The 24265-nt window shown below is 50.6% G+C and overlaps 1 protein-coding gene across 6 annotated transcripts in view; it reads left to right on the plus strand.

The window, feature by feature from the left end:
* Window positions 1-24265, plus strand: part of KMT2D (lysine methyltransferase 2D) — a 1543965-nt gene that overhangs the window by 132682 nt on the left and 1387018 nt on the right. For all 6 annotated transcript variants that reach the window (XM_078685770.1, XM_078685786.1, XM_078685782.1 and 3 more), the window contains exons 3-5: window positions 20166-20277; window positions 20698-20927; window positions 21018-21124. In XM_078685770.1, coding sequence (XP_078541896.1) covers window positions 20166-20277; window positions 20698-20927; window positions 21018-21124 — 449 coding nt within the window. The remainder of the gene's footprint in view (window positions 1-20165; window positions 20278-20697; window positions 20928-21017; window positions 21125-24265) is intronic.

A 24265-nucleotide genomic window follows, 5' to 3' on the forward strand; every position in this document is an offset into this window, starting at 1 on the left:
AAACGGTGTAACATAGTATTAATTTGTACTATCACGGGGTTTATGTTGAGTTACGGTATTTTCCTTATGGGCAAAGAAATCTTAATTCCCAAATATATGACCTCTGAAGTAGTGGAAATATTCGGAGGTGGGTTATCCCCAGAGCAAAGGATCTGCGTTTTCTCTAGGTTAAGTTTATAACCGGAGAATGATCCAAATTGTTTAGCAAGATCATTGATTGCTGGAAGAGCTGTCTGGACGTCGATGGTGGTTATCACAATATCATCAGCATAAGCCAATGCGCGGTAATTAGTATTAGCCAAATAAATAGGTCTGATCTTTTGTTCGAAAATAAAGCGGTTAATTAAGGGGTCAATATAAAGTGCAAAAAGTAAAGGCGAACAGGGACATCCTTGACGGGTGCCCCTCGTGATAAAAAAAAAAAAGGGGAAACTTGGCCATTAATTCGGATACAAGCTTTTGGAGCAGTATACATAGTTTTAAGTGCCTTTAGAAAACCTGGACCTAGTCCCTTCCTGGCTAACACGTTCCACAGATAGCCCCAGGCAACCCGGTCAAAGGCTTTTTCAGCGTCTAAAAATACATGTCCAACATTAGACCGAGTTGCCTGGGACCAATCCAGAAACGTGATCACCCGTCGAATGTGGTCTGCAGTGTCACGGGCAGGAATGAAACCATGTTGATATTTAGAAACTAGCGGAGAAATAATATTGGATAATAGTGAGGCAAGAATTTTGGAGAAAATTTTACTGTCGGCATTTATAAGTGAAATGGGACGAAAGGATGACGGTAACAGAGGGGGTTTGCCCTTTTTAAGAAGTAGTTATTATAGAATCATGCCATGATTGAGGGGCGCTACCTTGTTGGGCTCTTAAACATAAGTCAACCAGTTCTAGTCTTAAAATACTGCGAAAATACTTGAAAAACTCCAAGGGAATAGCGTTGGGGCCTGCAGCTTTTCCAGAAGCTAAGGACAGCAGTGACCGCTCAATCTCCTCCCAAGTAATTGGCAGATCCAGCTTCTCACTCTCCTGTGTAGATAAAATATCGTTCAGAACAAATTCGGTGAATTGAGTAATCTGATCTGAACAATCTCCCACCACATCCTCAGTATATAGTTTAGAATAAAAATCACAGAACACTTTAAGTATGTCAACGGTTTTGTTAACAGTCGCACCTGCAGTGTTATTAATTTTATTGATGCTAGTAAACACCGCTTTCTGCCTTGCCCTCTTGGCCAAGTGTTTTCCTGAATTTTCTCCCACTTCGTAAACCTCCGTTCGGAAAGCAGCAATTTGCTGAGCAAACTTTAAAGCAAATCCTTGATGAATCTTAACCTTAAGAGCTAGTAGCTCCCTAGTAATAGTGTCTATAGCTAGTCCCTTGTTACAAGCCTGCATAAGCCGAATCTCCAACAGTCTTAAATTATTCATTTCTGCTTCCTCTTTCTTTCGAGTCTCCCTCTGTTTTCTTATTGAATAGCTCAAAGTTTCTCCTCGAACCCCACACTTAAATGTATCCCAAACTACCTCTACAGTAGCGGAACCCTTGTTATTAGAAAAAAACTCAGGAATCCAAGTATTCATATACTCAACATAGGATAAGTCAAACAGGAGCTTACGATCAAAAGACCACGGCCGGGGAGTGGGTGGAGTGTTTAAGTCAAAACTAAGAGTGATGGGGTTATGATCCGATATAATTTTTGGTAACACCCTATATTCCATATGAGGAAGTTCATTATGTAAAATCCTAGCAACAAAGAAGTAATCATGCATTTGCAGTCTTAGTGCAGAACAAAGTGAAGAGTCGACATGGCACACATCCCTGTGTGCCATGCCCACAAAACACTGCCCTGACATACATCAGTCACTCCTCCTAGCTGGGTGCCCTATGCCAGTGATGAGTGTACAGGTGCATGAGCCCTGTACCCCTACAGTACCCAGGTTCATTCCTGGGCACTGTAAGTGCAGTGCTGCCATTAAGAGTATATGGTGCTGGGAGTTTGTCATTATGAACTCCACAGCACCATATAATGGCTGCACTAAAGACTGGGAAGTTTGGTATCAAACTTCTCAGCGCAATAAACCCACACTGATGCCAGTGTGGGTTTTAATGTAAAATGCACGACAGAGGGCATCTTAGAGATGCCCCCTAAAACTTGACCAACTCCTAGTGACCTGACAGAGTGACCAACAGACATGTTTCTGGACCCCTGGGTCAAGAGCTTGCTGCTCTTGGGGGCCTGAAACAATGCACATCCTGGGACGAGGTGCCAAGCCTCCTCCCCCAGGATGGGCAGGGTTCACGACGTAGAGGCTTCAAAGGCATTCCATTCCGCCTTTGTGAGCCTCTCCAGACCGCTTACTGTACTCAGCAACTGGTCCCCACTGGTTCTCCCCCCCCCCCCCCCCCACCCTCTTTGGGCGTGAGAACCAGCAAGAAAAACAAGTGAGGAAGAGAGGTGTGCCTACCTATGCCAATTCCACCCCTAAGGTGGGGGAGGCAAGGTGAAGCACAACCTAGAGTCCCCGCCTTGTTGAGGATGGGGGGGACCCTGCCAACCAGGTTTGATCTTGTAATGTAATTGGGTGTCATCGGCATAGAGGTGGTAATTGATATTAGCTTGTTTGAGGATGAGGGTGAGTGGTTCCATGAACAGATTGAATAGGGTTGGGGAGAGGATGGATCCTTGAGGGACGCCGAGTGAGACAGGTTGGGTTTTAGAGAGAAAGTGGCTGAGCTTGATTTGCTGTGATCTGTTTTGAAGGAATGAGGAGAACCATTTGAATACATTGCCATCTAATCCGAACCGGTCTTTGAGAGTGTTAAGAAGGGTGGGGTGGTGGACGGTATCAAATGCAGCTGAGAGGTCAAGGAGGATTAGTCTAAGGAGCGATGAATGTCGTCCGTGATATTTAGCATAGCAGTTTCTGTACTGCATCCCTTTCTAAAGCCGGATTGAAAAACATCAAGGAGGTTGAAGGAGGCGATATGTTTCTCTAATTGCAATAGGACACATTTTTCGTGTCAACATCAAAATATACAATATAACAAAATACATAACAAAAAGAGAATATACCTTAGTGAACAGTCAAGGAATATACGAATTAACGTTGAAATAGGTTAAAAAGCGCCACAATAGAATAACATATCCAAACGATACAAAATAAAGTGCAAATAGTAATTGGTAAAGAGGGTGGTATGGATTAGAAGGTAGTGTAGAATAGAGAGTCAATTGGATGAATGATATAACTGAGGGAAGCGGTAAAGGTAAAATAAAATGAAATAAAAGAGGAGAAAAATAACTAAAATGTGGATTAAAAAGAAAGAAAGAGAAGGGGAGTAAGTAGAAAGAAGATAGTTATTTAATAAATAAAGCAGAGTAGAGGAACCATGAATGGGTAGGAGCAGGTAACTACATAATATATAATAAGACAGAATGCAAAGAGGGAGATATCATCAAAAACAAATTGAAGAATTAAAATTGAAAAGTTTGACAAATAAATTAAAAGCACATGATGGAAAATAAGATACCTAGTGGAAGAAGGATATATCGTAATACACAGTCATATAATAAAAGAATTAAAGAGGATGAAAAATATGTGGTGCAAATCAAAAAGTACAACAGTGAAATAACAAATCCAAACAAAAATTAATAAAATGCACACAATGTCCTTATAGAGTTTAGTGTGTAGATCAAAGTTCAGTCAGGAAGGGGGTAGAAATAAAATAAATGAATAAAATATGTAGTGAGGATAACTGGTGGTGAGGGGGGTACAGTAGGTGAAAAATTAGGTGAGGAATGGTAAGAAAAGATATAAGGAGGTATGATGGAGCAGGTTGTGAGAAGAAAGTTGAGTGATGTAAAGTGTGATCGAGGCTACCTTCAAAGATGGCCGCCAAATTAGTGTAGGTGAAACCAGTCCTTTCTCAGTGTCTATATCACAGATAGGCAGGAGGAGCTCAATGTCAGCTCTATGCCACTTCTCGTCCCTCCCTACTTTTCTTGTTGCAGAGCTCCTTTTATGTCCCACATATCATGCCCTTGCTCTCTCTGCCCAATATTTGATTGGGTGTGTCCGCTTACAGATTGTCCGCTCCGGTGTGCCTTTATGAAGCCGCCTCACCGACGTCGCACTCCCGTTGCACTGTGGCAAAGCGTCTTATTTGTGCACCTTTCAGCGTTTCGAAGGCTCAGTCGATCCCCCTCCTCCTGGGCAATATATAACCGCTTTCACTCTTTCACCTGGACTCCAACCACTGTACACTGGATCTCTGACCAAAGATGACGGCCGCTGCTGTTGTTTTGGAGCACGGTTTCATTTTCTCTCAGAAACCTCCATTTTCCCTTTGTCCTTGGAGAGTTTCTTGTTGGGGGTTCAACCTCCTCGCCCCCTATGTCACCGTAGCGCAAATTGCCTTTTTTCTCCTTCCGCTCGACAGCCGTTGCTTGCTGATCCGAGGTAGCAGTGACTTCGCAGCTCTGTCTTCCCGGTCTGTTTTGCAACCCCCCAAGCTCTTGCGGTTTGCTGGTCTCACAGTTTCTTTCACTTATGTCTCGCCTCGTTGGTGGTTACGCAGTGGCCTCCGTATCACCTCTCACCAGGCCGATCCCTCAGCTAGCTCTCCCCCAGTGTCCGGGTCTTTCACCTTTTTCTTCAATCCCCGCTCAGCATGACTCCACCGCCGTGCCTCCCATATAACCTGTTTCTAGTTTCTACCACATACTGGTGTCGGAAACAGGCAGGCGCACAGTGCCCTGAATAGGGAGAGGCTTCAAGGCGCTGCGGCTCCGCTTACCTTTCGGTTCCTAGTTCCCTTGCAGGGGGTGCGCACGCTGTGTTGCTGCGCTGCTGTGCCCACTGTTTTCACACGAGACAGCCGCAGTCCGATCTGCCCCTATAGGCCCCCCGTAGGCAACCCGGTCTCTGCTGCGGCAGCACCAGCCTCCAGTGTCACAAGACCTTTGTACTCTCTACCATTCCTATGTGACTCTTTGAGTATATCCATTCGTATCTCTTCCTTGAGTGACTTTACTACTTGTACATTTGCAATTTTTTCTTTCTGTTTGTATCTCTTCCTTGTGTGACTTTACATCTTGTACATTTGCAATTTTTTCTGTTTGTATCTTTTATGTAACGCATGTAATTCTAAGTCCTTATGTTTTGCAACCTGTAGCTCACTCACTCGCCTGAGGGAGGTAATAACAATTAAAAATGCCACCTTCCATGTTAAGAATTGTAGTTCACATGAATGAAGTGGTTCGAAGGGGGGTCCCATGAGTCTGGTAAGTACTATGTTTAAGTTCCAGACTGGAGAAGGTGGATGCTTTGGAGGGATAATTCTTTTAAGTCCCTCCATAAAAGCTTTGATAGGTGGGATTCTGAATACGGACACATGTTGTCAGTTTTGAAGATATGCCGCTATAGCAGCAAGGTGTAGCCTTATGGATGAGTATGCAAGATTACATCTTTGAAGATGTAGCAGGTAACCTATTAAGTTTTGGATGGAGGCATCCAATGGATTGATTTGGTTATTATTACAATAAATAACAAATCTTTTCCATTTAGCTGCGTAGCATGCTCTGGTAGTGGGACGCCTTGCTTCCTTGATGATGTTCATACAGTCTGTAGGCAAGTTAAGATATCCGAACTCTAAGACCTCAGGAGCCAGATCGCTAGGTTCATCTGATTGGGATCTGGGTGCCTGATTTCTCCATGGTTCTGTGTTAGCAGTTGTGGCGAGAGGCGCAGTCTTTGGCGAGGAACCACTGAGTTCTAGGAGCGTTGTGTACCATGGCTGTCTCGCCCATGTGGGAGCAACCAGGATCATTGTGAGTGACTGTTGCCTTAGTTTGGGTTGGTGGAAAAGCATACGCAAATCTGCCTGACCAGTTCATCCATATCGCATTGCTTTGTGACAACGGGTGTGGGAATTTGGCGGCGAAGGACGGGCATTATGAGTTTTCTTTTGTGGCAAACAGATCTATGTCTGGATGGCCCCACTTTTGGAAGAATGGTTGGAGAACTTGAGGATGAATCTCCCATTCATGGCTGTCATGTTGTCCGTCCGGATTAACACAGCCTTGTTGCGTAAGTATTTCTGAAAGGCTCTCATTGCTGGGAATACTGCTAGTGGTTTATATGTAGTGTCTTTTGTTTGACTGTCCAGAGACCTTGGACTGTATACTGAAGGAGATGGGCTCCCCAACCTGTCAGTGATGCGTCCGCTGTTGGTACTACATGTGGAACCGGCTCTTGGAACAGTCGCCCCTTGGAAAGGTTTTGTGGGTTCCACTGAGGGGTGTGTTTTTTTAGCTTCTTTCTCTCCTCTTCCCATTGGCTGGAATTTTACATTCCAGCCAATGGGAAGAGGAGAGAAAGAAAAACACGCCCCCAGTCCGAAAATTACTGCGCGTTTCTCCGAGGCATTTCTTCTTGACCTCGGAGAAAGATGGTTGGTGTTGACCTCGGAGAAAGATGGTTGGTGTTATGGCGTGGTCCGCTTTCCTATAGGAGCTACCGAGGGTAAGTATCTGCCCTCTAGTGATGCTTGTTTGTACTGTGGTGTTAAGTTATATATGTCTCTGTGGGCTTCCTTTTGACTTTTGTTAACCACTCTTTGTGAACCTATACGTCACCCAGTCTTCGATCGACCACAAATGTGTTCCCAAGGTGTGCAGTTTTGCTGTTCTCATGTGTGACCTATGTTATTATAGTTTTACGTTTAACGGTGTTTGAGGAACGCCCAGGGGGGGCTAATCTATTCCAAATTTAAATTTACATAGAATTAATCTAAATTAAACTTATTTTTATAATGGTCACCCTAACCTGCACTTTCCCTTTGACCCGCTCCCTCCCTCCCGCTCCTCAGGCCGGCCGCCATGTTACTGGGAAGATTGTAACTGCAGCTCCGAGGGGGACCTGCTGTCGCTGTCCTTCCTGCGGAGCTGGGAGCGCACCACGCACCGGAGAGGGGAGTTAAAGGAGGAGGGGCAGGAGGCGGGCAGGAAGGTGCGCAGGAAGGTGCAGCATCCCTGGGAGCAGAGAGTGCAGCATGCGTCCCTCTGCCCTGCAGGGCCCGAGCCGGCGCTGAGTCTCCTGGTCGCTGGCGCCGGGGGCAGGCACAGTTTGTCACTGGTTGTGTGCATTGTTGTTTGGCTTCTTGGCGCTGGCCGGGCGGCGCTGCCAGGGAAGGCTGCGCTAGGATTTCCCCGGGCTGCCGCTGAACTGGATCCGATGAGCTGACTGCCTTGTCCACCCGCGCAGCGCCTTCCCGCGCCCCGGGTGTTGTCTCGGCCGAACTTTCCCTTTTAATTTCTTGGATTGCGAGTGCTGTGATTGCCCTGCACGCAGGATCCCGGGGAGGAGGAACTTATGTGACCCCCAGCCCACAGCTTGGATAACGCAGGTAAGTTCTCCCTCCACCCCGTGCTCCCTAGTTGAGTGCTCGCTTTTCTTGCCTCTGTTCCCTCGCTGTGATTGTTTTTCTGCCCTCTGTTCCCCCGTGGTGATTCTGCCCTCTGTTTCCTCGTTGTGATTCTTTTTCTGCCCTCTGTTCCCTCGTTGCGATTCTGCCCTCTGTTCCCTCGTTGTGATTCTTTTTCTGCCCTCTGTTCCCTCGTTGTGATTCTTTTTCTGCCCTCTGTTCCCTCGTTGCGATTCTGCCCTCTGTTCCCTCGTTGCGATTCTTTTTCTGCCCTCTGTTCCCTCGTTGTGATTGTTTTTCTGCCCTCTGTTCCCTCGTTGTGATTCTGCCCTCTGTTCCCTCGTTGTGATTCTGCCCTCTGTTCCCTTGTTGTGATTCTGCCCTCTGTTCCCTTGTTGTGATTCTGCCCTCTGTTCCCTTGTTGTGATTCTGCCCTCTGTTCCCTTGTTGTGATTCTGCCCTCTGTTCCCTCGTTGTGATTCTGCCCTCTGTTCCCTCGTTGTGATTCTGCCCTCTGTTCCCTCGTTGTGATTCTGCCCTCTGTTCCCTCGTTGTGATTCTGCCCTCTGTTCCCTCGTTGTGATTCTGCCCTCTGTTCCCTCGTTGTGGTTGTGATTCTGCCCTCTGTTCCCTCGTTGTGATTCTGCCCTCTGTTCCCTCGTTGTGATTCTGCCCTCTGTTCCCGCGTTGTGATTCTGCCCTCTGATCCCGCGTTGTGATTCTGCCCTCTGTTCCCGCGTTGTGATTCTGCCCTCTGTTCCCTCGTTGTGATTCTGCCCTCTGTTCCCTCGTTGTGATTCTGCCCTCTGTTCCCTCGTTGTGACTCTGCCCTCTGTTCCCTCGTTGTGACTCTGCCCTCTGTTCCCTCGTTGTGACTCCGCCCTCTGTTCCCTCGTTGTGACTCCGCCCTCTGTTCCCTCGTTGTGACTCCGCCCTCTGTTCCCTCGTTGTGACTCCGCCCTCTGTTCCCTCGTTGTGATTCTGCCCTCTGTTCCCTCGTTGTGAATCTGCCCTCTGTTCCCTCGTTGTGATTCTGCCCTCTGTTCCCTCGTTGTGACTCCGCCCTCTGTTCCCTCGTTGTGACTCCGCCCTCTGTTCCCTCGTTGTGACTCCGCCCTCTGTTCCCTCGTTGTGACTCTGCCCTCTGTTCCCTCGTTGTGACTCCGCCCTCTGTTCCCTCGTTGTGACTCCGCCCTCTGTTCCCTCGTTGTGATTCTGCCCTCTGTTCCCTCGTTGTGACTCTGCCCTCTGTTCCCTCGTTGTGACTCTGCCCTCTGTTCCCTCGTTGTGATTCTGCCCTCTGTTCCCTCGTTGTGATTCTGCCCTCTGTTCCCTCGTTGTGATTCTGCCCTCTGTTCCCTCGTTGTGATTGTTTTTCTGCCCTCTGTTTGCAAAAAGCTAGTATAATTATGGCATTTTACTCCACATAAAGCATAATTTGTTGTGCCACTGACGTTGGCCAGCCCTTCCAGCTTTTTACACGCAATATCACGGTATCTCATCCTTTTGTTAAAGGGCCATTTGGATACTGTGATTTATTTTAAATATATGTTTGTGAAAGTGCTTAGCTTACAGGATTGAGGTTTCTAAATAAATTTATATTTTAGAACAACACTTGCCCAACCATTGGAATTTTTATATAAGAAACGATTTTTGGAAATAAACACACACTGCTGATTGCATTTACAGTTTATTTCCAATACATACTTCGGACTGTGCTTAACTGGCATGATAGTGTGATAGGAATTTATTTATAATTCAGAATAAAACTTACTTGGGCGATGGAATATTTACAGGAGAAACAGTTTTTTACTAGGATTGTTTTTGTTTATTGAATTAGTACTTGCTGGGCTACTTAACAGTGTCTCAGCCCTTACAGCTTAAACACATTGGCTAAACCAATAACTCTAGCTAAAAACTTTTTTAGACCTATAGGGTTTGCGTGCCGCACCTTTCCGTTGTCTGTGTAGGTCGGGGGGGCACAGTGTTTAGTCTCTACATTTCTGGCTAAAGCGGACTAAGCAGTTTCTTTCAATCCCTCTTATAAGTAAGTCAGTAATTAGCACATTAAAAGCCAGAATGGTTTATCTTGGAGGCAAGGTTATTCAGTGTAAGACACACAACCTTGGCCCCGTGCTCACGGCCCACCTCCTCTTCCCCATTCACAGCACAGACGTGGTACATTTAGCTCGCATGCAGCCGGTCATTCGCAAGAGCTGCACACCAGCGGACCAGTGTGCACCCTCCTGTGTTCACTGTTCTGTGTGCACTGGCGTGTGTGCAACAGTATGTGTGCAACGTCCTGTGTACCTTCCTGTGTGCATGGTCCCGTGTGCACTACCATTAATGCACCACCTCGCTGCACTGTCGTATGTGTACTGCCCTGTGTGCACGTCCTGTGTGCAATGCCCTGAATGCACCACCTCTGTGCACTGTCCTACGTGTCCTGTCCTGTGTGCACTTGCCCCACTGATAACAAAGCTTCGCTATTGTGTTCAATCTCAGGGGTGTTACTGTGGCAGGGCGTTGCCCGAGTGCTTCAGTCTGTGGTACTCCCTGCACCCACACTCCACAGGCACTTACAATATGTCCAACATACAACCACACACACAAACACACAGCCCCCCACAACCACACTCGCAACCGCCACACTCGCAACCGCCCCCCACTCGCAACCGCCCCCCACTCGCAACCGCCCCCCACTCGCAACCGCCCCCCACTCGCAACCGCCCCCCACTCGCAACCGCCCCCCACACGCACCCGACCCCCACACGCACCCGACCCCCACACGCACCCGACCCCCACACGCACCCGATCCCCCGACCACCCCCACACACACCCGACCCCAGACACCCGACCCCCCCGCCACACACGCACACCCGACCCCCCGTCGCACACGCACACCCGACCCCCCCGCCACACACACACACACACACACACACACACACACACACACACACACACACACACACACACACACACACACACACACACACACACACACACACACACACACACACACACACACACACACACACACACACACACACACACACACACACACACACACACACACACACACACACACACACACACACACACACACACACACACACTCTGTCGGTGCACACATCAATTGTTAATGCATCCACAATTAACTATTGTAGTAATCGCAGTATGGCGCACTTTACTTTTAAACATATTCATCTAAAGCGCAGCGTGCCACCATTGCTACAAAAATAAATAAACTTTTTTTGGCCTACAATTTATAGACTTTTGTTGCAATTGGTGTTGCAATATTTAGCAGTGTCAATAGCTCAAACTTAATGCGGGACCTATTGCATTGCAAATGCTTGTTTAAGTACAAGATAAAGACTTGAGCCATTGTACCTTGCTCCTATAGGCTGCATAATATTTTTCTCTCAAGTGACTCTGGAGGCCTTCATCCACACTTAAAAAGATATATTGTGAAAAAGTGCTCCTGGATCCCTGCACGTGAGCAGGACAGTCCAGTGATTATGACTTCAGTGGAGATTCCCCTATGAGAGAACTGGAGTTCCAGATAAGAAACTGTTCCTTCTTGTGACTCTGCTTAGTGATTTCGAAATTCATCTCAATTGTTAAGATTTGGTCTTTGGCATTATCGATTGAAGGTTGATTCTTCATAGTTATTAATCAGGTGATGTTTTTAGGGTTTGCACATATGGTGACTATTGTCTCTATCGGTATATTGCTTTGTGGCTTTGCTTGATTCACATGTTTTATTCACTGGACTTGCTTCCTTCCACTCTATCCCTGTGTATTGTAATATTATTATTATTTCTGATCTGTTGTTTTTTTATGGTTTTAGGATGTATAGGGTCAACCGTATTGTACAACTCAATACTTGAAACTGAAGATGGTCCCATGTACTTTTCAGACCTATAGAAACTGAAATGTCTGAGTTGTCCACCACGACCACATTAATTGCTCTATGGACAAATAAGCGTCTTCTGTTCGGAAGATGCATCTCTTTAATCAGAGGAGGACAATGCAGATATGTGGTCCCCTGAGTTGTTCCCAGAGTTGTTTAGAATTACTACTGGAAATGAGAAAAGAATGTTTGGTGATCTGACTCTGACAATGGGGAAATGCGTTTTTTCTTTTTTTTTTTTTACCCATGCAATTGCCATACAAAAAGATTAATACAATTCAGGGTAATGTATTAAAAAGTATGCCTAGCTGCAATCTTTAATGTATAAATTACTTTTCTTTTATTAACGTTAGAAGTATTGTCTTAGGGAATGGATATAAGGTTACCATAGCCCTAAAATAAGTAACTGAGCTGTAAATCATAACTGCTGGAGCCCCCTTGTTTGTTTAAAAATAACAAAGTGAAAGAGCATAGGCTCACAGTCTCAACAGTGGCGCTGTTTGTAACTGTATAGGTTACACATGAAAAGACTGTTTCCAACTGATATACCCACCACACCCCTTGCCCTATTTGCTCCACCCCTTGCCCTATTTGCTCCACCCCTTGCCCTCTTTGCTCCACCCCTTGCCCTCTTTGCTCCACCCCTTGCCCTCTTTGCTCCACCCCTTGCCCTCTTTGCTCCACCCCCTTGCCCTCTTTGCTCCCCCCTCCGCTCCCGTTGTCGATGCCGCCTTTGGCTCCCCCCCCCCCCGCCCCCTCCTGTTGTCCGTGCCGCCTTTGGCTCCCCCCCTCCCCTCCCTCCCTCTTGTAGTCCGTGATGCCTACCATTTGCTGTAAAATAGGTCTCGCATGTACGAGAGTTTGAGCTATTGGCATTGTAAATGACAGTGCCTTTTATTTAGGTTGTGGATTTTAAAACACAAAACTCATATTAATTTACAATTCCAATAGCTTAAACTTGCGTAAATGTGAGACCTATTGCATTGCAAATGCTTGTTTATAATCTGTTGGCCATATGTTGGATAGAGTTTATTTTTGCTGTCAGTGTGTCACTTGGAGTGTTGAGTTGAACTCGTAGAGCAACATCGGAATCCAAGGAAAGGCCTTGGAGTTGATCATCTCGTTACTCGCCGGTAGAACCCAGAGAGGCCGCCTCCCCCCGTTCCGGTCCACGGCCACCGAGATAATCTGCGGCGTCCCGCAAGGATCCTAGCTCAGCCCCACCATCTTCAACGTCTACATGAGCCCCCTCGCAGCCATCGCACGCCAACACAACCGTAACATCATCTCCTACGCAGACGACACCCAGCTGATCCTCTCCCTCACCAACGACCCCGCCACCGCCAGAGCCAGCCTCCAGGAAGGAATGAAAGACGCCGCGGAATGGATGAAGCTCAGCCGGCTGAAATTGAACTCCGACAAGACGGAAGTCCTCATCCTGGGAACATCCCCCGCCGCCTGGGACGACTCCTGGTGGCCCCCTGCCCTGGGCACCGCCCCCAAGCCAACGGACCATGCACGCACCCTGGGCTTCATCCTGGACCCCTCCCTCACGATGACCAAGCAAGTCAACGCCGTCTCGTCATCCTGTTTCAACACCCTGCGCATGCTCCGAAAGATCTTCCAGTGGATCCCCGCCGACACCAGGAAGACGTGGCACAAAAGGGGGTGGTGATTGACGGAGCATCTGAACCAATCAAACACTCACACCCAGTCAAAAGATCTGGGTTTGATCCATCACCGTTCTTTAGCCCACTCTGCCACCCCCTTTTGACACCAGGAAGACTGTCACCCAGGCCCTCGTCACCAGCCGACTGGACTACGGAAACACCCTCTACGCTGGAACCACAGCCAAACTACAGAAAAGACTCCAGCGCATACAGAACGCCTCTGCACGACTCATACTGGACATCCCCCACCGCAGCCACATCTCGCCCCAGCTGAGACCTGCACTGGCTCCCCGTCAGCAAGAGGATCACGTTCACACTCACACTCCTCACCCACACACACAAGGCTCTCCACGACATGGGACCCAAATACCTCACATTCTACACACCCACCCGCCAGCTCCGCTCCGCCAGCCTCGCCCTCGCCACCGCCCCACGCATTCGCAGAACCACCGCCGGAGGAAGATCCTTCCTACCTGGCCGCCAAGACATGGAACTCCCTCCCCACCCACCTACGACTGACCCAGGACCATCTCTCCTTCAGGAAACAGCTCAAGACCTGGCTCTTCGAGCAGTAGCGGTTCTTCCCCGCCCACCTATGGGCTCAGTACGCAAAACAAATCGCATTGTACATTTTGACCTCAGCATGACCCCTCCGGTGTCATCTACAGAGCTACACATCATCCTCAGTCGAAACCGTACCCATCCAACACTGCCCGTCATATATGCGCTTATGAAGCCAGACTTCCATCGAATATAACTCCTGTAGGGAAGCACTCCATAGTTGCAGGGCTCTGCATTCCAGAGACCACTGCCGCAGCCCTATAACAAGCACAGAAGGGCACATAGCAGTTACAAAGATATGCTAGACCACCAGGGGGCTGAAGCTATTGAGCCACTAACGAGCGGTAACCCCCCCCCAACTTGCGCAACTTTCCACTGGGTTAGAGCCACAGAATAACTTAGGGTCACAAAGCAAGAATAGTAAACAAGCACGTTAGAGATCCACAGAGCCGCACCCCTCCATTGGAAATCTTCTTTTTTCTCCAGATCTCCCATGAAAACCTTGGCCTCCAGGGGGCTAAACTCCGGAAGTGTGGCAATACCCTCCAGACTGGGGGACAACGCATGGCGGAGCTGTAGGTAGCGAAAGAACTGGGTTCTAGGCATGTCAAACTCCCTCTGAAGCTCCATGAAGGACTTAAGCGCCCCATGACTCACCACATCACCCAGGGTCGAGACCCCTATGGCATCCCATCCCTTAAAGCCCTGCAGGGCCGCAATCCCTGGTAGGCGCCTTTTGCGCCACAGCAGGGTCTCCCTCATCAGAGTATTCCACCACCCCATGCGCTTCAAAGATTGCCTCCAGACGCGGAAGACCAGCCGTGTAACCGGCGGCAACTCCTTTTGCAGAGGTGCCGAGTATAGAGTGGTGTGTAGGGTGTGCGGATCTATCAGGTGGCGCTCCAGTGCATACGCCGGGTCCCCTCTGTCCCCATACCACCAGTCGTTCAGCACAAGGAGGGGGGAGGCATGGTAATAGGACAGGACAGCTGAAGTCGCCAGCCCGCCGAGGTAGATGGAGAGGAAACACTTGCGTATTGCCACACGTACCACTCCACCCCCCAAAGGAACTGCCCCAGAGCTGAGTTCACCTGCTGAAACCATTTAGGCGCTATCGGATATGGGTGGTTCTGTAGCTGGTACAACAGCCGGGTAAGCGTGACCATTTTAAAAATCGCCGACCGGCCATAGATGGTTAGGGGCATGCGCGACCAAAGCTTCATATCTGCCTGGGCTCGTTCCCACACCGGTGCCAGATTCCTCTCCCATGCCACGGCCGGCTTGTCGGACAGGATCACCCCCAGATACTTAAGGCCTCCATCAGCCAGCTGCAGCGCAGAGGCCCAGGGTCCCACCATCCCGGGATCTCCCAGTATCCACAGAGTTGACTTCCGGGGGTTCATGTACAGCCCAGAGGATTCCCCGAAGATACACATATTCTCCAGGATCCTCGGTCCCGACTTGTCCAATTCAGTCAAAAAGAAGAGTACATCGTCGGCGTATAGCGCAAGCCTGTCGGAAATACCAGGTGCCCAATCCAGTCCCTTCAGTTGCGCATCCATACGCACCCAGGCCGCCAGCGGCTCCATCGCTAAGGCAAACCAGTAAGGCCACAGAGGGCAGCCCTGCCTGGTCCCGCGCCTCACTGAGAAGCTAGACAAGATAGCCCCAGCCACTCTCACTGATTCCGTCAGATCGGTGTATAAAAGGATATACGACAGAAACCGGGCCGAATTTGAGTCTGCGCAGCAGGGCAAACAGGTAAACCCAGCTGAGAGAGTCGCACGCCCGGTCCATATCCGCCAAAAGGAAGGCTGCAGGGACCCCAAACCTCCTGACCGCCGCCAATGCCATATGCGCCCTCCGAATATTATGCCGTGTGGCCCGTTGGGGCATAAAGCCTGCCTGGTCCGGTCCGGGTGTACTAAGGCCGTTCTATGCGGCAAAAGGCAATTTGCCAGCAGCTTGGCCTCCACATTTAAGAGGGAGATGGGGCGGTACGAGGCGTGCTGCTCCGGAGGCCTGCCCGGCTTTTGAAACACAACCACCTCCGCATGCCGCCAGTCCGGGGGAAGCCTCCGCACCTCCCTGGACTCCTCCACCACAGCTCGATAGTGTGGAGCTAGCTGGAGAAAGTACCTCCTAAAGAATTCGCTGGGGAACCCATTGGGACCAGGCGCCTCTTCCGAATTGAGCTCCCCAAGGGCTCCACGAGTTCCTCATCCGAAAGGGGGCGCTCCAATTGCTGTCGCGTCTCGTCAGACACCGCCTTAGGCGGAAGGTCTGCGATACACCTATCCACCCATTCCTCTGCGATGCACTCCTGAGGGGCATATAAGGCAGCATAATAATCAGCAAAACTGTCTGCTATGGCCTGGGGGGGGTCCACTAGTGGCGCTCCACTTTCATCAAGCACTCCCGGAAGGGCCTGGGGACTAAGGGTACCCTGACCTAGCCTATGCAACATTTTACCGGATTTGTCTCCCCATTGGCAAATTCTGCTGCGTGTCGCCAGCCATACTTGCCTCGCTTCCTCCAGGAGGAGGGCGGCGTAAGACTGCTGCGCCTGAAGCAGGCGTCGCACCCCCCGCCCCATCTGCCTTCCTACTCTGACGCTCCAGCTGTTCAATCTCTGCTTCTGCCTGGACCAGTTCTTCCCGGCGCTGCCGGCGAGCCTCCGCACACCAGGCTATGTCCACACTCTGGAGGGTGGGTTTCATCGCTTCCCAAACAGTTGCCGCACCAGACACCGAGCCCACGTTCGTGGCCAGGAAGTCCGCGATCGCCTCCCTCATGCGATTATCATATCCTTCGTTCAAGAGGTGCCACACCGAGAGGCGCCATCGGAAGGGCGACCGCCTCCGGTCCATTTGCAGCACCACATAAATTGAGGAGTGATTGGACAACCCCTGCGGGTGAATACCAGCGGACACCACCCTCGAGGCCACCCCTCTAGGGACAAAGAGGTAGTCCAACCTGGAGAAGGACGCATGAACCGACGAGAGGTAAGTGAACCCACCCTCATTACCATGATGGAGCCGCCACGTGTCCACCCAATCAAGGCTGGAGGCAAGAGCGTGTAGCTTCGTGGGTTGAGTGCCCCCCCCGATATAAATTGAGGAGTGATTGGACAACCCCTGCGGGTGAATACCAGCGGACACCACCCTCGAGGCCACCCCTCTAGGGACAAAGAGGTAGTCCAACCTGGAGAAGGACGCATGAACTGACGAGAGGTAAGTGAACCCACCCTCATTACCATGATGGAGCCGCCACGTGTCCACCCAATCAAGGCTGGAGGCAAGAGCGTGTAGCTTCGTGGGTTGAGTGCCGCCCCCCCCCCCGACCCTCACCTGTCCTTTGTCTGTCCCGCGATAGGTCCATAACATCATTCCAATCCCCCCCTATGACAGAAATCCCTTCAGGCATATCAGACCATAGTGTCAACAACCGCTCTACCAGATGCCACTGCAGAGGAGGTGGGGCGTAGACACAGGCCAGCACTATCAGAACTTCCCCAATGGTTCCCCGGATAAAGACATAGCGCCCCTGCCCATCCGGCCACTGTTGTACATGCACATAAGGGACCCTACGGTGTATAAGAATTTCAACCCCCCTGGACCCCTGTGCAAAGATCTGCGGGTAGCTATAGGATCTGCGGGTAGCTATAGCGCTGTAGATAGAGAACCTAGAGCCCATCAGGTGGGTTTCTTGCAAGAGGAGAACGTCAGCCCCAACCCTCTTGGCCTGGCGCAGCACCGCTCCCCGTTTAATTTTATCAAGAATCCCTCGGACATTCCAACTAACGATGCGGAGGGTGCCCGCGGACCCCGGGTCAGTCAGCAACTCGTTAGCCATCTAAGAACATGCAATCCTACGGCCCCATCCTGTAGACCAGATGAAGGGTGGACCCTCCAAGTGAAACCCCGCACGGAAGCGCAAGTCAACCCCACAACCAAACCGCCCCAAAAGTACCGGTCGCAGTGAAACTGGAACCAAGCCTCCAATGGGGGGGCCCATCCCACCAATGGATCCCTAACTTACCACCCATGACAGTCCAACCTGCTGCCTACAGGTGTTCAGTCAGTAGGGTTCGAGCCCGCGCAGGGGCTCCCTCAATAGAACAGCAAAAGGTGTTACACAAGGTCCAGTCATGAGGACTCTTCAGCACATTGTCTGCTTGCCGGGGCGGATGCACCTGTGTTCTGTAGTTGTGACTCCGCATCTCCCACCAACGCCGGACTACAGGACAGCGACCGCCTCTGGGATCTAGATCTCCTGTTGCCTCGCCTGCGAGGTCTCTGCGAGCCCCTCCGCATCCCCTCGCTCATCGACGAGTCAGAGTGCCGGCCGGGCAGCGTGTGGGCCCTCGCCCGCACGGTTTCATCTGTCCACTTGAACACCTCCTCCGGGGAGTCGAAAAACAGGGTGCGGGACTGAAAGACCACACGGAGGCGCGCCAGGAAGAGCAGGGCATATGGCGGCTTGAGCTCCCGCAGCCGGGCCTTGGCTGCTAGAAGGACTGGCGCTGCTGTTGCACAAGGCGCGTATAGTCTGGGAACACCACAATTCGATGATTTTCATAGAGCAGAAGTTCCTTGGCTCGTGCCTGCTTCAGAATTGTGTCCCGATCCAAGTAGTGCAGAAACCTCGCGATGACCGGGCGGGGCCGGGCTCCTACCGGCGGCTTCTGGGCCAGCGCCCTGTGCGCCCGCTCGATCACAAAGCAGCGGGATAGGGCATCCGGAGGGAGCCAGCTCTCCAACAACTGCATGAGGAACCGCTCCATGTTGCCAGATTCACATCCCTCCGGGAAACCCACATAGCGCAGGTTGTTGCGCCTGGCCCTCCCTTCGGCATCCTCAACCCGCAGCGCCAGGCCCTTCTGAGTACTCTCCAGCCTCGCCATCTTCTGTTTAAGGATAGTGACATCGTCCTCCACACCCGCGCCTCCGCCTCCGTTGTGCGGGACACTGCGTTGTTCAAATCCTGCTTCAGCAGCATCACATCCGACCCAACTGCGCCAATCTGCGCGTCCAGCATGTCTCGCGATTGGGTGATTGCTGCCAGCAACGCTGCATTGTCCGGCGGGGCCTCCCGCGTGAGGCCCGCAGCACTGCCCGCCGTCCCCGGGCCAGTGAACTTGTCGATGGGCCCATGCGTGGCTGGGCCACTGCCTCCTTTGCCCCTCGTCATAGCGAGTGCCTGCCGACACCCCGCCGAGGCCCCCCACTCGTGTTCCTACTACAGTCCTGGGGCACCGCAGGTCACAACACCCCTGGCACCAGTGGCCAGCGCCTCCAATATCTGGTGCTGGAACTTATCTGGGGCAGGGCCATCTCCAGGGAGAAGACGCCGTCGGCCAGCAGGGGAGAGGGGGAATCTGCGCCACCAATGCCTCTTCTATAGTCGTCCCCTCAACACAATCACCAGCAACCACTAGACTGCTATTCCTCCGGGACTCTCGTACCACCGCTCTGCCGTGTGTGCCCCGCAGGATCAGCTGCCCCCAGCCGCTCTTCACTTGGCACCACCAATGGCTCCAGGGGGGGTCGGGCCCCCCCACATTACCCGGCCCCAGCGCGACCCCCGGGCTGTATCACCAGGATTCAGGCCTCCCTATCTGCCCAGACTGCACCCTCCGCACCTCCACGCACCAGCGCGGCCCGTAGCCGCCGAACAACACACCAGCCAAGGAGAGAGGATGGCTGAGGGGGAGAGGAGCCACCACTCTCCACTCCCAACAGAGCGGCAACCTCCGCCGCAGAAAGCAAATCTGAGGCCGTGGCAATCAATGTCCTTGCCTCCGCCGGCACTCCTTCAATGCCAGTCACTGCCCGGGTCGCGGGGCAGAGCGCTCCCCCGCCGGCTCCTCACCGGGGGGACATCTCTTGAAATGGACCGGGGCCGATCCGCCCCCCGAAGAGATCCGCAGCCAGGGACCAGCTGCTGGCCGTCCGTCCGTCTGCCGCCGTCCGTCTGCCGAGTGCCGCCTGCCATGCCCTCCGGGCCTTCCTGTACGGCACTTCCCGGCTTCACACGCGGCCCCCAGGCCTCAGCCCTCGAGATCAGCCGCGCCGGCCCGCAGACTCACCGGCCATTCAAATAGGGCACAGGAACGTTGCCGGTGGCAGGAGTCAAATCGCCCGCTCCAGGACCACTTTCAAGTCTCGAGGGAGCCAGGATATCAGGAGGATTGTTATAGGGCTGGACGGAGCTCTCTAGCACACATCCGCCATGTTGGCCCGGTAAGCCACTCCCCCCCCCTGCTTTAAGATTTTTGAAAATGCATTAAGTTCTGTATATGTATGGTAAAAAGGACCTGTGAGTATGTGCTGCCAAATGTCTATAGAAGCAACAAAAAACATATTTGACTTATGTATGCCAACAGCTTTTTGGAAGAAGGACGATCTACTTAAAAGCCAGCATTGTTTGTCCTGAACGTGCCTTCTACCTCTGTCATGTCCTTTACCTTCACTAAACCATTTCACGTCCTTATTTTTCCGCTCTAGTATTGTCTGATTGTTACCACGCTTTATAAACTTTTCTTTTGAGAACAGGATTGTTACTGATTGTCTTTGTTTTTCCCTTTTCAGCGGATGGCAATGTGGCTGCCGGGGAGAGCACCGCGGGCGAAGGAGAAACTGCTAATCTGGCAGAAGGACTTCCTGCTCCCCCGGAAGAGAAAGCCCCTGCTTCATGTACAAGGTAGTATATCCGTAGGGGAGTGGGATGTGAAGAGTAATATTTTGGTTGGCAGTGTAGAGACAGACTAAGAGAATTGGTGGTAAGACTTATAAAAGAATAATGATAAGCAAAAGTGCAATGTTGTAGGTACTAATGCATGAGTGCATTGTTGGAGAAAGGAGAGTTTGCATAATACAAGTGTACATAGGTAAGTTAGAAATATAAAGGTTTCCTAATGGCTTCTAGTGATTGTGCTTTACAGATTCTGAATGTGTGTAGTAGATAAAGAGGCAGTATTTAGGATGTGGACAGGTTACAGTGGAGAGAGGACTGAACCGGTTTAGCCAGGCTATGCAGCTTTGCCAAATACAGTTTGGCACTATTTTCCCTATTTATACTCTCCATACCGACTTCATGGTCCTATGGTTTCTTTGTCTACAGTGACCCGCAAAGGCGTTGCTCTCTTTGTAACACTGGGAATGGGAGCCCTCATGGGCAGGGGGCGCTGCAGAGGTTTGAGCCCTCGCCTGAATGGATGGAGATGATCAAGCGTGTACCGAAGGGGGTCACCTCCTGTCCCAAAAATTCGGTTGCAAAGCAGTTTTGTGGAGACCTTTCCCGGATTGGTTTTGTGGACAGTATGTCACCAGAGGATCTCTTTGAACCTACAGGTAAAGAGACCAAAGACCTGAAGCAAAATGTTTGGCTATGTACTCTCTTCTTTCCTCTATAAAACTTCTCTACCTTGTTTTCCTTCTTAGGCCACTGTTGGGTTCATCACTGGTGTGCCTCATGGTCTGCTGATGTCTGGCATGAAGGTGTAGGGCTTGTCAATGTGGACAAAGCGGTCTTCTCAGGGATATCACAGGTCAGTGTTAAAGTACTTGTTCAGGTGAAAGTTAATGCAGTGTAAAATTCTGCATATACTCACAGGTTTCTTGGCGCTAAAGCATTGTGTACGTCATCAGTGTGCGTCTGTCAAGATTTTTTTTTAATGTATTTCTAAAAGCAAAGTATCTGCAGGTGGTCTGGAATTTATAGGGATAGTTATTCATTTTTTTAATTATTTTTTTTACTATCTTTATTGGAGTTTTAATAAACAATACAGTAGTCCCAGCAACCAGTAGCATGAGATTCAAAATTAGTTCAGGAACATGACAATGAGCCAATATTTATTTCTCTTCCAGGGGATACTCCTCAGTCATAAGCACTGAATAGTCCCACCCACCCACAGGAACCCCAGAGCATATACAAAACACACACCCACACACATGTGCTTAAAAAGTTAAAAGTACAAAGTACCCTCAAACATACATACATATATATGTATATTAACATACATATACATGCAGCCTAAACCACCAAATTGGCTAAAATGGCGACATTTTACATTTTTTAAAATTTAAAATACATATGTTCAAGGCATATGAGCTGCAGATTTGTACACTTAGCATTAGATAGCCACCTGGTGTTGGGCTCGGATGATTGCATGTTGTTGTCTTGGAAGAAGTCTTTGTAGTCACGAGATGGGTGACTCCTCCCTTGGACGATAGTGCGCATGGGCATCGGCTCCATCCTTAGATTGTTTTTTTTCCGCCACTGGGTTCGGATGAAAGTTTTCCGCTCCGCCTAGAAATAGACTTTTCAAGCACTTCGAAGCGCAAAAAACTTCCCAAAACTCTCCAAACTACTCTCAATATCGACTAACATCATTTCGACTCCATCAGCTCGATTCCGGTCGTCGACGCGGGCCGTTGGGCCTATCCACGCCGTGAGGCCTACACCACATGGAAAGGATGCCATTCAAGAAATGCCCCGGGTGTGGAGCAAAGTTTCCACACAGTGACCACCACGAGGTCTGTAACCTGTGCTTATCGCCAGAACACGACGAATCCAGCTGTACAGCCTGCGCGTCTTTTTGATCCAAGAAAACCATCCGAGATCGGAGGGCCCGTCGACACGACTTGCAGAGATCAGCTCCGGAACCGGTGGATATCTTCGACGAGGAGGTTCCGCTCGTTCCCGAAGAAGATTCAGATGATCTCCAGATCGTATCAGAGGCAGAGTCCTCAGATAACTCCATACCATCGGTTCAGTGCGTGAGTACTACTGCCCCTGCACCACACGCAGGACCCAGATCGAAGGCAAAGGTCAACACTCTGCCTCCGGGGCCCAGTCGCGACCGAAAGTCCACTTTGACAGCCCGCCATCGAGCCTGGCTCCGAAGAAAATAACTAAGCCTTCCGGTAGCTCGGTTCCGAGCAAGCCACACGTGCCAATCCCACCAGCTTCCTTGGCACCGAAACCGAAAAGTCTCGGCTCCGAAACCGTCAACTTCTAAAGACAAGGGTACGAAGCCAGCGTCCGACGCTTCGAAGCCAACGAGACCAGCTTCCACTCCGAAGACATAGTCTTCGATGCCGAAACCGACAAGGCCTGATTCCTATGCGCGAAAGCCCTCGAAACAGCCTACCACACTGAAAACACCACCTTCGGTGCCAAAAATTACGCCAAAAAACACTTTAACCACTCCTAAGGCTAAAGACAAGCAGCAACCTCGTCCGGTACCGAAAAAATCGACGCCAACAAAGGTTTCTCAAGGAGAAGAACTCTTCCAGCCAGATCCTCTCCAAAAGAAGATCTACATTGACCCAAAGACAGGTCACGTGTCCACAGCACCACACAAGAAGAGGAAGGCAGGTGACACACCCACACCTGTGGTTCCTGCCAAGGAGGACGACTCTGCCACATCCCCTATGCACCCTTCTTCACCAATACTTCCTTCTCCTTTATCTCCTGCTCCCCTTTTTTTTTTTTTTAAACAGACTTTATTGGCATTTATTATTCAGCTGAACACAGTTACAGTTTCATCCAATCCAGAGGCAATCAAATATCTCCATGAAGGATCTACCCCAATGGTTATGTATGTCCCCTCTTCCAGCCTCCATTAGCCATACATCCGCCTACTCCTTTACGCAATGACTGCTATGTTGGATATTTGGCAATGTCCATAACTTAACAGTACCCCTCCTTCCCCCTCCCTTCTCCCCCCCTCCCCTGCTGCTGCCGACCCCCTCCCCCTTACCACTCCTGCTGCACATATGGTCTGGGTCCCTTTCTTACTCACCATATCTTTATACGTCATTCCGAAGGCACATCAAGTGTGTGGATGTTAGGTAGCCATGGCCCAATTATGTCCCCCCTTCAGCTCTGTTTGGACCCGGTGTCCCAGGGTCAGCTAGTTGGGATCCCGCTCTTGGCGAGCTGGGCGTCGACTCTTGGTCCTCATTCTGCAGATCTACCAAAACCCCCCAGGCCTGCGCGCGCTCCAATCTCCCTATACCTCGTTTCGCATTCCTAAGCAGGATTCTATGTTCACAGCTTGCCCACTTCACTAGCTCCCTTCTCCAGTTGCCAATCCCCGGACCTGTTGGGGCCTTCCACTTGCTGGTAAGTTCACGTTTCGCCAGAATGTATGCCAGGTCTTGGAACCTGGCTGTGACCTTGGTTCTAGCTGAGTGGGAAAATAGGTTAAGCAGTACATGACCAGGTGCGCATGGGATCTCCTTCTCTGTGACGCGCGCTATCTCCCGAACCACCTCCTGCGAATACCCCTCTATCCTCGGGCAACTCCAAATCATGTGAAGATAGCTAGCCCCCACTTCCTGACTGTAGGAGAGTAGGGTCTGCAATCCTATGATCACCCAGATTTTTGCTTTTTTTTGCTTCACTGGTTTACGACTCCCTGGCTGTGGGCCTGCTAATCAGACCCACAGCCTAGCTGTTCTCTCTACTCCAAATTGTACCCAGGTACTGAATTGGCACTGGGCCCTCTCTTGAGTCCCTGTACCCAGGGCTGAGATGCACCCAGAAGTCTCCCAGGGGCTGCTGCATGTATTATGCCACCCCTGGGCTGACTAACTAAACAGACACAACTGGCTGCTTGACAGCTGGGAGCAAGGTGGTGTAATCATCCCTTTGCTTTAGATATAGTATACCTATATCTAAA

Source organism: Lissotriton helveticus, chromosome 1_1, assembly GCF_964261635.1.
Source record: "Lissotriton helveticus chromosome 1_1, aLisHel1.1, whole genome shotgun sequence".
Taxonomy (NCBI): Eukaryota; Metazoa; Chordata; class Amphibia; order Caudata; family Salamandridae; genus Lissotriton; species Lissotriton helveticus.